The sequence below is a fragment of the Strigops habroptila genome, chromosome 1, assembly GCF_004027225.2.
Source record: "Strigops habroptila isolate Jane chromosome 1, bStrHab1.2.pri, whole genome shotgun sequence".
Lineage (NCBI taxonomy): Eukaryota > Metazoa > Chordata > Aves > Psittaciformes > Psittacidae > Strigops > Strigops habroptila.
In genome coordinates this window covers 60,335,287-60,352,694 of record NC_044277.2, presented here as the reverse complement: position 1 = coordinate 60,352,694, position 17,408 = coordinate 60,335,287, and the positions used below count along the sequence as shown (strand labels likewise).

Here is a 17,408-nt window from a genome sequence, read left to right as displayed (position 1 = left end):
CACTTCCACTGACAAACCCCAGAGAATTTCTTTAAAAGCCAAAGTATTCCAGTGGCAAATGGAAACATCAACTCTTTCCTTTTGAGGAGGGCGTTTTACCAAAATAGAAAAGATGAGGTTCAAACATTTTTTTTTTTTTTAATAATAAAAATGCCCAATAAAAGTCAAATGTGTCTTTTTTGATCAGCAGCAAAAAGACAAAGACCAGCCCTTTAAGTCAGATGCTGTAAACTGACCTTTGGAGAAAAAGGAGAGGTTTGAGCGGTTTTCCACAAATGCTAATGGCCTAGAAAACATGTTTACCCAGGGATGGGGGAAGGCTGCTACACTGCTACCAGCTCAAAATGTCCGGAATGACACTTTCATTCACAGATGTCTTTCGTCTGTGCCTCAGAGGTCTGGGGTCAAAGCAGCACCGGCAGGCAGGTAGGCAGGGGCGAAAGGTTTGATCAGTCTGCGATGGCTCCGCTCGTTCTGCATTTGTCTCTGAGGTATTGCAGCCTGGGGGGGACAGTCGGGCTCTGGTCCTACTCACTTCCTATTATCCATGTGACTTGTCTCCACCACGCTGGAGTCACTTTGATTTGCCTGATGTACTGCTTGACAAAGCTGGGTGATGGCTGAGAAGTGGATCCAGCTGCTCTGAAAAGCGCACACCTGACATGCCAGTCCTGGTGCGGGCACATCATGGGGAGCATTTTTTAATTCAATGTAATTTATGCATTCTTGCAGTCCTGTGTGTGCCTGGTCTGTCAGCCAGTGCCTAGATGAAGGCTGACAGTTGTCATCCAGGGCCTGAAGGTAGCCTCACATAATGACACATTAGACATACTAATGATGTTTTCTTCTGGCATAATGTTTTCTTCTCAACTTTCCTCTCTCCTCTCTCCCCCCACCCCCGCCTCCCTCCCTGCCTCCCTCCTGACTACAGGGATGCTCAGGACACAAACACGCCAAGGAGACTGCGTCTGCAGAGAATGTGGAAAATGCTTTACCCAACCCAGTCACCTCAGGACTCATCAGAGGTCTCACGCAGGTACTTTTTCACACTCACTCTTGCTTCCTCCCTTGCCTGCTTTCAGATCTGGCTAACAGAATGCCAAGATTGCATTTCACATACTGTGTTAACCTAAGTAATTCCAGTACCTAAATCTAAGAGACAGGTTTTTTATTTTTACGACTATTGCCCTTGTTCTCCAGATATTGCTTACCTGATCCCTGCCCGAATTCCATAAAATCACAATGCATTTGAGATAAGTCTGTTTGCAAATGTTTTATTTTAATTAGAGAGTAGGGTACTCAGAAATGAATATGCTAATGAATTCTGTTGCCACCAGCACAAATTGAAATCAAAGTACCCCTTTCAGCGCAACATAAGGCTTTATTTTGCCTCATCATTGCTGTTGACAGGAACATTTTTGCAGGAAACGAGATTTTTCCGCGCACTGGTCAGCCCTAAAATGGGAAATCCCTACCAGCCATTTTTAACCTGGCACAGTCTGTGGTTGAGGCTGTAGGAGGCTAAAACCACCGGTGTCAGGAGACCTCCGAGCACTGCATGAGACAGTGAGACTAGCAGGTTCCTACTGAAAAGTGTGAATGATGCATACATAAGCCAATCTGATGCGAAATGACAGAGGCCAAATGGTAAGTAATGCAAGAAGAGGGTCCCTTTACACACACACCGATAATTAATGTTGTCAGTGATTGCTTTCTTCAGCGCCGAAGTCTGAATTAAAAAGGGCAGTGGCCCTAGGCTGCCATTAGCACACTCTCTTACAGTAAGTGTTACGGTAAATTGGTATTTTCCGGCCACAGGCTAGTAGCTGGTGTCTTTTTTTGAACATGATTAATCTGTAATGGTCTCAAATAATGTACACACACTAACGAAGCTTGAATGTTCATCTGTTAACAAGCCCCCTTGTTCCCACAGTGGTATTTGAGTCTAATGGACTCCGAGGTACTGAAGTTCACACCACCTCCGCAGATGCCCCAAAACAAGTATGTTTTACAATTAATTGGATGTTTGCTTTTTAATGTGGTAGCTGGGAAAAAGTTGCACAGTGATACTCATCACTAAAGCGCTGACTGTTTTATAACATGTATAAATAATAAGAGTGTTGCTTGATTTTTAGCTTTTATATATTTTAAGTGTCATATAGAGTCAGTTAATTGTAAAGCAGTCTTCAAATAAACATGGTGGTGGCTTACTGGGGACTGGGTGGGATAGGTAATTGTAACGTGCAGTGATATGTAGTAGTGAGATTGTACATAAAGAATTCCTGGATATAATTTGCTCTTAAAACTAACACGTTTTCTGCTGCAGCAGTACATTAAAGCTTGATGTATATTTTTCTGGAGTATTTGTACCCTGATATCCAGTATCTGGCCTTTGAAAGGCTCTCATCCTCCAGTTTCTATGAACTCTGTGTGATGGTGTGCTTTCCTGTTTCTAGTGTAGAGTTTTCGGTCTTAACAAACACTTCTAAGCACTCTGAATTGTACGTGACAAAGCTGTTGCATAGAAAACCATTAAATTAAATTTATTCTCTGTTTGTTATATCTTTGGAGACCAGTGTCATAAACTGGACCTTCCTACTCCATCTTCCATCTTTGCAGGTGAGTTTCAGGGCACACCTTCTCATGGGCAGTTCTCTTCCATTGTGAAACTTGAAACTGCTTCCAGCATCAGTGACGTTTCCTTTCATCCATGTTTTTAGTTTAATTTTTGCTACAGCACTTTCTGTGTCCTGTTTCTTTCTAAATGAATGCAGATGGTTTCAGCCATGCTTGGAGAATGCATCTCCATGCTAGTCCTGCCTTCATGAAGTTTAGGAGTTGGTTTCCACTGTCTCGGTAAACATCCTCACTGGGCACAACCACATTGCAAGCTCCAGCACCCTTCATGGGGCACCTCTTTGTTGCATTTGCATCTTTCTGGCCCAAAGGCTATGTGGGGAACCCAGCTGCTGCCACAGGAGTACTTGAGTTGCCATCAGGCCGTAGGAGTGGCCAACAACTCCCCTCATAAAGTTTTCAAGATGGCATAGCACTTCAATAGTTGTGGGTGATGTTTACGTTGCTTTTGTGGAACAGTAGTAGCAAAGTTATGCTATAGTTAAGAGAACTAGATGAAAGTGATCTCCTTATGATGCTTTTTGATAAAATTGTGCAAGGGCATACCTCTGAGCAGCAGTATGTGACAGGGTGAAACACTGCAACTCTGCAAACTAGCTCAACTGATCTTTGGTTCTCCTTGGTTTAGTAATGTGGACTTAGTAAACCTAAGCATCTTTAAAATGCTCTTCCATCTTTTCATGCTCATGGTTTTATTTCATGTGTAGTTGTGATCGGATTCTGAAGGCATCTGGGTTTTTTTCCCTCTAAAAGACAACGTAAGGTCAAAGTTGGAAATACATTTTTAAAAAATTCTGGAATGACTGTATCCATCCACTGGCAGCTCAGTCCACATCGAGTCCTGGACTACTCTTGTAATTCAGGTTATACTACTGCACAATAAATTTACTCATAATCTTGTCTTTGTAAACTACTGCCATGCCACAATTTATTGACTTAACTTCTTCCATGGCAAACGCAGCTTGCTCTTGCAGTCTCTGTCCATGTCAATCTGTCTTAAAAGTATCTGATTAAATTACAGCGTCTCTCAGTACAGCAGAATACTGAGTAGGGGTTCATCTCTTGCCAGTCAGTATTTCTTCCACAGAAGCTGCAATATGAGAACTTCTCCAGGAGATAGTTCCCTTTCTTTTGTCTTGTTTGCTCCTCAGTATCAGCCTTTGTCTCGGTTTGTCAGCATCCATGTCAGTTAGGATTATTCAGTTGTCTGCTGTTTTGCTCATTCTTGTCGTGAGCAGCTTTGCGCTCCCCCAGAAGACTCCACCTGCACAGTCCCTGCGCATTAGAGAGGGAATACACTCATTTCTACCTGCAGCTGTAGGGGCCTTTAGAAGCGCAGAAATGAGCTCGCACTGAGAAAGATGCCTGCAGCACTCTGGTAACATTGTGATTTCCCACTTTAAACATTGTCACTCTGTGTCTTCACTTCTTTTCTTAATTGGGGACAGATCTGTTCATGAGAGTTTACAGTGTAAAGTCAGTTTGAGTTATGAAAGTGCCATGCACAAGCGAGAAACAATAGTAACCACATACAGTAGCTTGAGAATGAAAGGGATTTTTTTTTTACTGCTAAGTGGAAATGATTCACTTTATGTAAAGTTTCCTCCTCACAGGTAAAATATCTTCCCCTGAGTTGTCTGCTAAAGAGTAAAAATATTAACATAAGTACTTCACAGTTCCCCCATTCCCTTCTGTAGTCAACCAGAAGATCATCTCTAAAGGTTTCCTTTATGAAATAATGTTAGGTAGGGCTTTTAAAATCCTCCAGCATAGTAGCTTACAACAGTGCTACATTATATAGCAGTTTTCTCACAGAATAATTCTAATTCTGCACATTAAAAATAGGGTCTACAGCCAGGCTTTTTCAAACATGAGCCAGCTAAATCTATATTTAGGTGTCTAAATAGGAAACCTACTTTAGGGTAGTGAACCACCAACAGAATATGCAGGTGTTCAGCATCACTGAAAAGTAGGCCACCTATAGGGGTGTGTAAAGAAGATCATACACAGCCCATCTTGATAATATTAGCACTGGGCTGTGTTTCATGCATTGTTATCATCACCAGTGAAATTCAAACAAAATGTGGGAAATAAGATACTCATTTCCTTCATAACATTCTTTACTGTGGTTTCCTACTTCTACCTGAATGCTTTTTAAATAAAAGGACATTTTTACATCAAATTAATTTCCCATGAACTCTGGAATATTTCCTACTCTTCTTTGTCTACAGGACAAAAAATGCTCATTACATACCCCGAGTCAATACAATCTGTACCAAATCATGTAGATTCTCTTGAAATGCTGCCATGTTAAACATACTGAATATTCTGAATATTTTTATAAATGCTAAATATCCCAATATATCCATGATTAAACTTGTTTATCCACAATGAATATGTATCTTAATTTGGAATACACCAAGCAGCATCCAAAGACCTGATTTAGTAGGCATGAATTCGGGGAGCAGACTCCCAATTGCATATACATGGCAAGACAAAAGCTGGCTCCTCTTCAGAACAGTCCCTGTGACTGCATGTATCTCAAAGCCGCTGCAGCTCTCAAAGCAAAGCTCTCTAAAGCATGGGGTCATTTCAGAGACACTGCCTGGTGCTGCAGCATTGCAGCTGGAAGCCCAATTCCCAAGTGACTCTCCAGCCTGCTTTTACAAAATGGTGACAGCGGTTGTAGCAATCTCTAAAAATGCCTTGGGTTTAACTTCTGTGTTTTTAAAAATGTACAAGAACTTGGCCTGCTTTAGGAATGTAGTTTATCCTCTATCAGTGCTGTGTCAAACAATATGCTCTGAAAATTTTAAGGGACAAGTAATTGGCTGTTCAAAAGGTATGTTTTACCGGTTAGCAATGAGGAAGAGTTCTGTCTAATTGAGAACTGTGTGAAGGATATTTGCAGTGTTGGAACTACAGACACAAAGTTCTCTGCCTTTTGTGCAAGTGAAACAAGCAAAAACCCCAAAACTCCAAAATGCCCTCTCTGGAAAAACACCCTTTTACTCACAGAAAATCAATTTAAAGCTATAGCCCAGAAAAAATGAACTGTTGGTATCATGGCTATCTCTGGCTGAAGCTTTCCCTGTGCTATAAGGCAGTAATGGTCGTTTTCTGTGAAACAGGTTTGAACACCGCAGTTCTTGAGCCTCATTCACTGAAAAGAAGGCTGTGCAGTAGGTCCTGAGTGACAGGGGTAAACCACCTTCGTTAAGGAGTCCATAAGTCTTAATTTTTCTCCACTCTAAGTATTTTGAAATAGTACTTGAGATAGCATAAATAATAGTCAGAGTTTGGGGGATGTGCAGATTGGAAAGAACCATCAAGAAAACACTATATGTATATACACACACACATACAAACACATATACATATACACATGCACATACACATACACATACACACACATACACATATACATACACACATGTATATTGTAAAGGAGCTTGGGAAAAAGGCTGGGGACATTGTTACCTCTAATGTTTTTACAGTCCAGCATCACTACAGCCCTGCTTGTCCTAAAGCAACTTTGGAGAGAAAGGGAGGAGGTAAAAAAAATAATCCCCAAACCCCAAACGAATTAAAAAGTGATTTAAACCACTGGTTTCTGAGTTTGGTTGGGTTGTTTCTTTTTTGCATTTGAAATTCTAGCACTGTCTGTTAGAAGCCCTGTTTATGACATTTGTTCATATGAAATGCCTTGCCCCTGTTCCTTGTAGAGTTTCTTCTAAAGATCATGATTAATAGTTCGGTCCTCATTATTGCAAATGTTATTTTTAAATAGTTATTCTGAGAACAAGAATTCCATTAATCAAAATAATAGATAATGAACAAATAAATGGCAACCTAATTTGTCTCGTTCATACATATGGAGATTATAATGCAAACAATCAAGGAACCATGGAGGCTGCTGTACTGGCATCTCAGTAATATGCATGCGCTGTATGTCCATTAGTTTATGAGCATTAGAGACAGGATTAGCAGCTGTAGTTCTTGTCCCAACACTTTCCCTTTGCCAGCAAACTGGAGTGGTATCTGTGCTCCAAAGCTATCACTCCAGTTTATTTCAATGTCATGCAGTAATCTATCTCCAATATATTGACATGTGCACAAACTGATATTTTCCTGTTAACTGGTGAAAAGCCCTAGAAGTAGGTGTGAAAGCAGCTGAGCTGTCGGTATGGAAGCTATATGTTTTACTTCAAGATCTGCTGCTTTAAAATGCCAAAAGTGAAGAAAGCCTACTTTTTAAAATGGTAATAATTTCACTTCAGGAATAATTCAATCCAGCTATGTCTCAGCTGGTTCAAAACCTGATTGCCCGCTGGGGCTGGTGCAAGTACAAGGGGGTGAGGCACTGCTTAGGTTTTGGCATGTGTGAAGTTCAGGTCCTGTTTCCTGGTGAAACTGGGAGTGCAGCCATACACCAGAGAGGCCTAGCCACCCTCGGCCCCTCTATGCCTCCCTGCCAGGTGGGAGGAGGATGGATTAGCTCTTTCATTGTCCCCAGTGCTGTGTGGTCCAGATCTGCAGGACATGCCTCTGCCATCCTGCACCTCACAGGCTATCCATCCCCCAAAAGTGCCACTAATTACACTCCTTTTTACAGTTCTTACCCAGGGAAACTGAGGCAAGGTGCCTGCCATCCCCTCCCCTCAACCTTCCCTCCTCCCCTGGCTCGGCAAAACCCTGCTGCGCTCCCCCGTGTACGTAGAGCCGGTTCGATATGAGACATTTTAATGATGAATGCCTCCTCCTGGAATTGTGGCTCTGTCTCTCAGGCATGATGCAGCTGTGCAAAAATGTAAAGCATCTCTGTTGGTTTACTGCAGGAAATTCAGCATCCAACTAAGGAAGTTTTATCACATCTCTCATTCAGTTACTGTTTCCTACATTTCAAATATACTGCGGTCTGTACAGCAGCTTTTTTTTTCTTTAATTTTGTTGCAAATCTTTCCCACTTAAACCAAACTTTGACTGGTAAATGTCATGAATCTTGGGCCAGGTTTAATTAGGAATTTTCTAAATCTATTAACAAAAGAGATGCACTTAATACATTATGTCAACCAGAGATGGGCTTTCTTCAGCTATTTCGAGGGCTGCCATAGGCACAGCTTGAAACTTCCTTGGATTTTACATGGGTGCTGTATTTTATGTTGCATTAATTTAAAATGGTCTGTTTCACTTCATCAAGACTTTAGCTTAAGGATAATGCATTTATGTAAGATTAATCTTGCCGTGTTGTTTTAGGATCAGGATTGTAAACTGCATTGTTCCAACAGTGATGTTCTAAATGTCATTTTAAAGCTTTTCTTGGGAGCTGCAGGCTCCCACTTATTCATGATGTTATCTTTAATTTCACTTGATTTTTAGAATATCCCTGCTTTTTTTTCCAACATGGTAATTATTCATGAAAATTGGCTAAAAAAAAAAATAAAAGGAAGATGACAAGGAGGAGAAGAAAAAGCCGCCTTAGCATCTGACAGACCTGCACAAGAATTCAGTTTTTCTTCTTTTAGCTGCCTCTGTGACCTCAAACTTCAGCCTTTTTAAAACTCTGGTCTAGTTGTGAATCCCGTTTGGCTAGCACAAAGGTCTGCTTTTTGGAGGCCTCTTCTTCCCTTCCTTGTTCACAACCTTTTCTGAACTGCTCCATCAGACATTATTACTTGCTCTCCCTAGTCCGTCAGGGCCTTTATATAGGCCTGACACGCTTTTCTCTAGCTGGAGATGCTTAAAAAAACCCCAAACCTCCTAATGCAGTGGGCCAAAATGAATGTACGTGTTGGTAATACAGGGTAACAAACACCAGTGGGAGCTGCTGGAGGGTTGCGCCTGGGAGCAGAGGCGAGAATGAGCTTTTCCCTGTGTCGTCCTTCTTGCAGGGGAGAGACCACGGCAGTGCAGAGGTCACCCACACGCTGCGTCTCCGGAAGGGAACCTAGAGCCCTGGCGGAGGAGCCCCCACCGTGGAGGGCAGCCCCCCGTTGTCTGCGGAGCAGCCTCTCTCCTTCCCTCCCTCCCTGCCAGCTATTGCCTCGCCCAGAGCCACCGAGCGAGACCAAGCCCAGCGCTCTGCGAGGAGGGGGTGCCTCTGCGCTGTTAATCATCTTAAAATAAATGAAGATGCTACACAAGATATATATAAATTGACGTACTAATCAGTCCCATGGTTCCTTATTTCCTTTGTAATAAACAGTGGAGTTGGCAAGCACTGTGGCAGCACAAGGCATCTATATTAATCAAGAGAAGTTTGAGACACTGGAAAAATTAAACTTTATGTGATTTGGACAGCATGAAGAAGTTAAGCACTGTAACAAAAACCTCCCTGATGCTCACAATGACTATTTGATACATTTGAAAAACAGCAGTGGATTCGAGGGCTGGAGAAGTATTAATTAATGAAACTGCCACTGCCTGTCATGCTGAAAATCAAATTAAGGGAAAAAAAAAGAATCAACAACAACAGAGAGAGAAAGAAAGGGGGGTGCGGGGAAAAGGTGGCATTTGGTGCTGAGAAAGCAATGCTTGATGAAGGATTAAAGGGACTAAAGAGAAAGACCGTCATTCTGCAATGGTTTGTTTCATTACAGTTTGGGGACCACTTGCATTTCTAGTGCTCTTGCTCTTGACTGCGCACCATTAATAGTATGTGAATATGGAAATTGAAACACTTCCAGAGAAAAGCTTCTATTCTGCTTTGGAAAAGACAAGCTAGTCAAACACTAAGAGAAAAAAACAGGCTTCTGTGTTTTACTCTCAGGACCTTTTTTTTTTTTTTTGCAACAGGGCTACTTTCTTCAATCTGATCACAAAGGAAGTCTTCACTTTTTTTATTAGAAACAAAAAAGAGAAATAATACATTAAAACACTCAGCTGTCTAACACCGCTGATCTGTACCTTTAGAAGAGAAAAGGTGTCACTGAGCAAGTTGGGGCAGCCCTGGGCCCGTAAGGTACTCGCTGCTCCTGCGTTTGGTTCAGCAGGCCAGCTGCGCTCCACCTCGGGCCCAGTGACGTTTTGGCAAGACGAGGAACTTATTTTGTGGTGGCAGGTTAATGTTCATATAAATGTGTCATGTCTTGTACTTGGTGATCACTGGTGGTGTTAGGAAAAAAAAAGAAAAAAAAAAAGCTTTATATACCTCTTCTACCGTAACTCTTTAACTGCAAGTTTTCAAGGTGGGGTTGTGGCACATAACAGGTTGTTAAACCATGCAGTGTAAGCAATTAAAAATGTATTCCACAGATATAAATATTTTCCTTTCTTATTGCTGTGACACTATGTGTGATGGTAATATTTCTGAGAGTTTCAGATTTTGCACATATAATTTTATGCATTATCAAAAGTTACTGCTGCCTTGAAAGAAAATGTTCTGTGAAAATTTTTGCAAAAGCTTTACTAGTTTGTTTTTTTTAAATTGTAACGTTTTGTAAAGGCAGGAAATGGATTAAAAAGAAAAAAAAACAACCTAGCATGCTAAATATATTTTTCAAGAAAGCAATAATTTTACATGTACAGAAATAATGCTAACCTTTAATACAGGTGAGAGCAACAGTTTACTTAATACATTAACGGAATAGTGCTGTTTTTGTAGACATGGGCTTCTGACACAAAGATTTGTTTAAAAAAACAAAAAGCAGAGAAAACCTTAAAGCGTGATCTTCCTGTTCTAACAGTTCTGGTGGGTGGGGGGTTGCTTTTTTAAAGAACTCTAGTCAGTAATTGGTTCTGGATACTACTTGTTACTTGTTTTAAATTACTTGACAGTTTTTGTTACTTCGCAACACTTGCAACAATGCAAATTAACTTTCTTATGTATTTTTTTTTTTTTTTAACTAGTTTTTCCTTATGCTATTACACCAGATGTATACCAGAATCCTCTGTAAGTCTCGGTGTAGTTAGGAATGTCTGTGCAAGTACTTTTAAGTGACTGTAATTAACTGTTCTGTGAAGTTATTTTGAGGGAGGTCGCATAGACACATTCCATTGTACACCAAAAAAAAAGGAGAAAAAAGAAAAACTGAACTATTTTTCTGTGTTGCTTTATGATTATCATTTTGGGTTTGCACTAGCTTGCTCGGTTTGGTTTGGGTTTTTTCTTTTTTTTTTTGTTTCACTTTTGTTTTGTTGCTTTTCTGAATCATATTTTCCATGAGTGGAAGTAACAGTGACAGTTCAGGACTGCACAAAAGCTAGTTGCTTAGCCTATTTGTTTGTGTTTTAGTTATTAAAAACTCTTCTGTACCCAAAATGGCATGAAAGTGTACATTTGTAATTCTCTTTATTGTATTCTTTTTGGCAAGCAGATCTAGAGAATCTGAGTTAATATTTAGAGCCAAATGCTTCTTTCTGGAGGTTTTCTTCCAGAATCTCTGACAGAGAAGCTAGTGCTGTCACTGCCATTACCAGGGTACTAATCAGCAAAGTTTACAATCATAATTTAGCTCCATGAAGAACAACAGTAGGGGAAATCAGTTTAAATAATTATATGCTGTGTATAGCACAGAAATGAGATTTTCACTTAATTAAACAAGAAATAAGAGTTGGGTGGGGGAGAGCCAACCTTAAAGAACATCTGTTTTCAGAAGCGAATCCCGCGATTTCTGTTTTCTTCTTTATCATTGTATTGTATTGATTTGTTATTTTAGTTAGGCCATAGTATTTAAAATGAGTTGTGTTCCTTATTTATTTAGTCAATGGGCTTTGATCAGCTCTTTTAAGCAACGTGATAACTTTTTTTTGGCATGACACGCTCCTGTAAAGCCCTTTTATGACTGTTACAGGGACTTTCTACTACCTCTACCAATCTACTGTTTCTTCTCTTAACAGGTTTTTATGGTGTTGCAAGTCTAATGTAACTTAGACAATAAAGGGTTTGATTATCTACGCTGCAGATTCTCAGTGTATCTGCCATCTCTCTCTCTCTTTCTCTCTCCCTCACTCTGTTTTTTGTGTGGTTTATTATAGCTAAAGTGTCGAAGATCATCTTTATTACAGCTCAAGTGAAAGAAAGACCTTCCATGCTGGAATATTTTTGTATCCTGTATGTTGTGCACTGACCGAAAGTCGAACTTTGAGAAACTTTTTCCACAGAGCTAATCAGCTACTACCTTGCCATCATACTGTTTGCATTCTTTAAATTCCTTCTGTCAGAAATGCTATGAATAAAGGGGTACATACTGCAAAGTGGAAAGCAAACGAGAAAGCCAAAACAGTTTTAAGTTTTGTATTTCAAACCCACTTAAATCTTTAGTAAAACGTAAATTGCTACCCCCATCGTACGGAAGACTCTGCTTATAGGAGAACAACTAGTTCAGAAAATTATCATTTGGAAAATAGCATCTTCTTGGTGTAAAACAGTGTTCTGCTATTAACTGACTTGGATAAAAACCTATAACTGGAGAGATTGCCAAGCGTTGACATGAGGCACGTTTTGCGATAATCCCTGTAAAGAGATGGAGAAAACATGTGAAAGATTAGTAAGGGGCTAAGTTTTGCCCCTCTGAAATTCAAGTAAGTAGACAGAAGGCAGTGTCTGAGAAAGGCCAGTGCTGAGGTTAGGAGCAAGGAGAAGCCAGAAGTGAAGCAGGAGGTTTAGACCAGAATCACCAAAGAGTAGGAGAGTTGCCCAAAAGGGCAAAGTGAACAGTGTGAGAGAGCAAAATGTTGTGGAGGTGGAGCAGAAACTGAAAAACTGAAACCTAACCAGGAAAAGTTTGTGCCCTTGCAAAGGGCTTCTGTTCAGATGAAAGGGAGGAAGGATACACAGGGAGCTTCTGGGGAGACAGATTGGAAACTTCAGAAAATAAGCACATAATTTAAACTCAGTGAATCATCTTATTCCGCAAAAATGTTATGTTGTGAAATGAGCCTGAATGATGTTCTGACAGAAAATGAGGGAATGCGTTTTTGGATCTTTACTCTCTTGACTGATGGGTGAACCACAGTTAGGACTGTAATTACGAGTAGTTGAGGCTGGACCGAAGGGTCTCTCCAATACCCCAGGGATTTTGAAAAGCGTATTGCTCTTTTCAAGAAATAAGCAGACTCTGGTTAGCCCTAAGCAGGAGGGGAAAGAAAGAAAAAAAGCAGGGAAGAAGGCATAGGGTTTTATGCAGTTGCTGAACTGGAGCAATCCTTTGAGGATGCTAGAGGGTACATTCAGATAGCATTCTCTAATACAGAATATTTTAAGATGTTGCATAGAATGTTGGATAAAAGAGCTGGGGATGCTCAAAGCTGTTAAGAATCCAATATTAAAATGGCTTCAGACACTTGGCTCTCTCCTTTGTGAAATCCTTTGTATCTCAAATTTAAGTTGTGGATCATGTAAGATTGGTACAGACGGCTTGATTTGTTTGTTCGTGTGTCATCAGTGTTATCTACAAAGGTGAGTTACTTGTCAAGAGTTTAGAAAATGTGAGGTACCCATGTTCCCTTTCTGTAAGTGAAAATCTCTGCATGCTATATTTCATTATCATCAACCCAAGCACCACAGGAGTCTTAGAAGATTTCTCTAAGAAGAGAAAAATGATTTACTTATCTTCTAAATACTCGTTGTTCTGGTATGACATAAAATAAAAGAGACACTGGCCCCCCAGTTCATCTGACTCCCAGAATTCAACTGACTTTTCTGGGACAGGGCAGTGTTATGCCTTGCCTGGGACAATGAAAGAGCCACCAGTCGTTTCTAAGAGCTATGGCTTGCCGCAGCACACTGGAGTGGTGCTGCAATAAACACACTTCTTCTAGGGACCTCTCTTGGCAAAGGTAGTTTGCAAACTGAACCATTTCTTTCTTTTACCACAAGTTTACATGAGAGTCATGCTGATGCTGCAGGGATATTGGGTGTGTTCTTCCATATGGGAGCCAGTGGTGGGAGGTCACTGCACTCGGTTCACCCATGGACGACCATGGACTTAAATGGTAACCAGTTTACTTGCTACTGTTTTCCTAAACTTTTCTTCTTTGTGTTCCTCTCCTCCCTCAGATAGCACAGATGCAGGTGGTTGGTTGCACCATGGAGGAGGTGACATCCCCAGAGCAGTGGTGGGAACAGGCAGCTGGGAGGAGTTTATGTTGACAATAAGTCCACGTCAGGGGCTTGCTGAGTGTCTCATTCTGTCTGCTGGGCTTCCCTGCCCACGTCTCCTGTCAAATGGCAAATCCATTTCCGTGTGACTGTGTTCCCAATAATGTGCAGAAGCCTGCTGTGGATATGGGAATGATTGTTCCCCAAGTTTTTTTTCTTTTCAAATATTGACAGAGTAGGGAGCATCCCTGGACCTCATTGTTAGAGAGACAATCTGGAGGAAGCCTAGTTAGTGCAGATGTGACATAAGGTGCCTTTTCTATCTGTAGGAACGGCAGGTCTACTGGCACGCTCTAGGGGCTCCTTGCAGTATGGATTTGTGGAAATTTGCTAACTAGAAAGTGGAATTACATGGAAATCTGCTCAGGTTTTGCACCAACCATGCAATGGGAGCAGCCCAGGAGACCTGAAACTTTTTTAGCAGGGGAGAGTTCCAGGCCTCTCTGGAGAACCGTGCATGTGATGAGTGACTGAGACTGGGTGGTGATTTCTGGAAAGTCTCACTGCAACTCTCAGTTCACCTTTTGCAAGTAAGGGCTCCTCGTACTTGGCCAGGGGTTATTTATGGCAGAAGTGACATGCAAGAAGCCTGTGGGAACTTCCTGAGCTAGGTTGAGTGCAGTGCGAGGGTTAAATCCAAGCAGGCCTAAGCAAAATTGCAGGGAATTTACCAGAGGAGGGCCATGAAGATAACCAGAGGGCTGTAGCACCTCTTGTATGAAGGCAGGCTGAGAGAGCTGCACTTGTTCAGCCTGGAGAAGACTGAGGGGAGATCTTGTAGCAGCCTTCCAATACCTAAAGGGGGTCTACAAGAAACCTGGAGAAGGACTTCTTACAAGGACATGTAGTGATAGGACAAGGGGGAATGGATTTAAACTGAAATAGGGTAGGTTGACATTAGATATTAGGAAGAAATTCTTTATTGTGAGGGTGGTGAGGCCCTGGCACAGGTTGCCCAGAGAAGCTGTGGCTGCCCCATCCCTGGCAGTGTTCAAGACCAGGCTGGATGGGGCTTGACAGTTGCAGTATCGAGGGTAGGGGGAAGACACAGGTAGCGAGGAAGTGTTACTTGCTGCTGGAGGGGCTGATGATGTACTTTGCAGCACACTGGACTACTCCATTTCCTACACTGCCCCTGGAAGTTTTAGCACTTTCAGGGTTAGAAACATGTAAGGAATTCCCTGCAAAGCTACTTAAGTTATTTTCATTTTGTCCCTTCTGACAGCACACAATGTGAGGAATTACATGGCTTTTAAGGTGAGGGAAGTAAGTAGAAGGGGAATAGTCCAAGCGTCAGCAGTGTTGCTGTCCTAAACACCTCCTTTTTCAGAGTATGACATTAAATTACTTGGTAACTGAGTTCATTCTCCTTTGCATTGGTTCTGTTAAACAAATGGAGACTGTAAAATGAGGCACAGCTGGAGGCACCATTAAACCTACCTGAATTTTGCTTCTCAAGTTGTATTTTCTGAGTATTTTGCAGAACATGAGTCTTTGAGAGATTTTAGAAAAATAAATTCTTAAGAAATTAATTTGACTGTATCCAGAATTACAATGTTTCAGGAATTTGAACTTGCGAGAAACTGGTGAGTGCTGAGGTGGCATGGGAAGAAGCACCAAGGCTATAAACCTAGCTAGATGTTGACTTAGCCATTTTATTACTGAGGCTGGTTTGGTAACCATGACCCCAAGGAGTACAAATGCCTCTTAGGGCCTCCTCTGATAGTTTTTCATACTACTTTAGGCAGAGTAATTTGCTTTGTAAGGTTACAGTTTCTTGTATTATATGAAGGGCCTCTTAGGTAGGTGTCTGTCTGTGCTGGGCACAGTATGGGAAGAGACATTTCCTGATGCAGAACCTGCATGTGGGTTGCCATGCAGAAGTGACTCTGAGCTGGGCTTAAGGGCAAATTTACCTTCTGTCCACCTCACTTACCTGCTTGAATGCCTTTAAGCTGCCTGTGAGGCAAACCAGTTACTGTTTTGAGAAGGAAGTGTAATGCACAGGGAACCCACAGTGCTCTAAAGGCATTACCTGCCATGGGGATGGACCCTGGCACCCTTGATTTCAGTCAGTCTGCCCTGAACATCTGCTCTTAATGCAACCAAGATATGAAACAAATAATGCTGGCTGGGTGGTAGACCTTGCTTGCCACAAGGTCAGGCAGGATGTGTAGGCAGTCTGGTTTCAGACTGAGCCCAGGCAAGTTGGATGTGAGAGAGCAGGATTTCACAGCTCAGGTAACTGCATAGGTGTGTAGGAAGGCTATGGAGAAGCCTCACCTCTCAGCTCCTTGCACAGTATACAGGGAGTGCATAAAGGATGTGTCGATGATCTCTCCACTGGGCTGATACAAAGGAAGAGCAGGTGCTCACTGCCCTACAGCATCTGTAAAGAAAGACGTGTCCTTCTTAGGCCTCCAAAAGATGCTGAGGGTCTGTGGAAGCACAAGAACTGGGCGGTCTTAACCTGCCCAACTAACATGGAAAGTTTGATACTTCACCATTTCTATAAAACCTTTGATTGTTTTTGATTATTCTGTCTATCTGTGAGTCTAGATCACTTTTGTACCATTGGAAGGATGTGAGCTGTTTCTTAGAAGAGACTGAAAGCCTTTGGAGTTCTCTTCATCCTTCAGCGACATGGAAGAAGGGCAAACTATCTTCTCCTGCCCACCTGTGTGTATTTGAAGCAACTACATTAATATCAGTGGGATTTGTGCATAGTTGCATGGCTGACTGTGAGAAGAAATTTGACCTCCAGTCGATGATGCACATAAAGTTGATATATGCCTATGTGCATAGTTATTTTGTGAAGGGAAAGGATTAGAGCAGGGATTGCAGAATGATCACAAAATGGTCATGCTCCCTACAGACATCTGGGGAAATTTGTGACACCAGTCCTAAAGCCAAGCTCCAGTTAAGAGATCAATGTGAAGGTGATGTCTATTAACTCATAATGTTTTAACTGAAGTTTCTTCTCTTGGCAAGAAACCCTTCTTAAAAAAAAAAAAAAAACCAAAAAACAACCCCAAACCAACAAAAAACTTGCAATAAAATAGCCTCAGAAGATGGAGGTAAACAGGTGTAGTTGTCCCAGTGAATCAATTGCGAAGAAGCAATTGCAACAATGATTCTTAATATACTTTAAAAGTTTTGGCTTTAGTATGGAAATGATACCAGTTGAAGTGAAGGCAATACTATCTACGTGGGAAAGTGGCATTGAAATATTCTTTCTTTCTGCTGCCTTTTGTCAATAAGAGAGTCTTGAATTATGCATTAGCAAGCTATAGAGTTATGGAAGATAATACAGCAAGGTTATGAACCCAGAACAAAAGAAGGGGAAACTAGGTTCAACTCGGTAATATATCACTTGGAACATATATAAATGGTTATAATGCTTTGCACATTATGAAGACAGTAGTCACGTATTTAAATGAGAACAGAGCTATTGCTTCAAGATTTTCTTCAAATATTAATTTGTGCATTGTAATTAGTTCTTCTTGGGAAGCCTTGCAATGTTCAGGATGTTTAGAGCTTTGTGGAATATTCTAGAAAATGACTCTTAAGTAGGTATACTTGAGATGTCAGATTTTACATAGATAGCAATTTGTATTCACATAGATGAAATTCTGAATCACTGTCTGTGAACAGTCATCTCTTGAAATGG

At 41.3% G+C, this 17,408-nt stretch overlaps 1 protein-coding gene across 3 annotated transcripts in view; it reads left to right on the top strand.

The window, feature by feature from the left end:
* Positions 1-11,539, top strand: part of ZNF516 (zinc finger protein 516) — a 103,944-nt gene extending 92,405 nt beyond the window's left edge. For all 3 annotated transcript variants that reach the window (XM_030494321.1, XM_030494341.1, XM_030494330.1), the window contains exons 4-6: positions 932-1,036; positions 1,934-2,001; positions 8,529-11,539. In XM_030494321.1, coding sequence (XP_030350181.1) covers positions 932-1,036; positions 1,934-2,001; positions 8,529-8,588 — 233 coding nt within the window. In that variant the 3' untranslated portion in view covers positions 8,589-11,539. The remainder of the gene's footprint in view (positions 1-931; positions 1,037-1,933; positions 2,002-8,528) is intronic.
* The last annotated feature ends 5,869 nt before the right edge of the window (positions 11,540-17,408 follow it).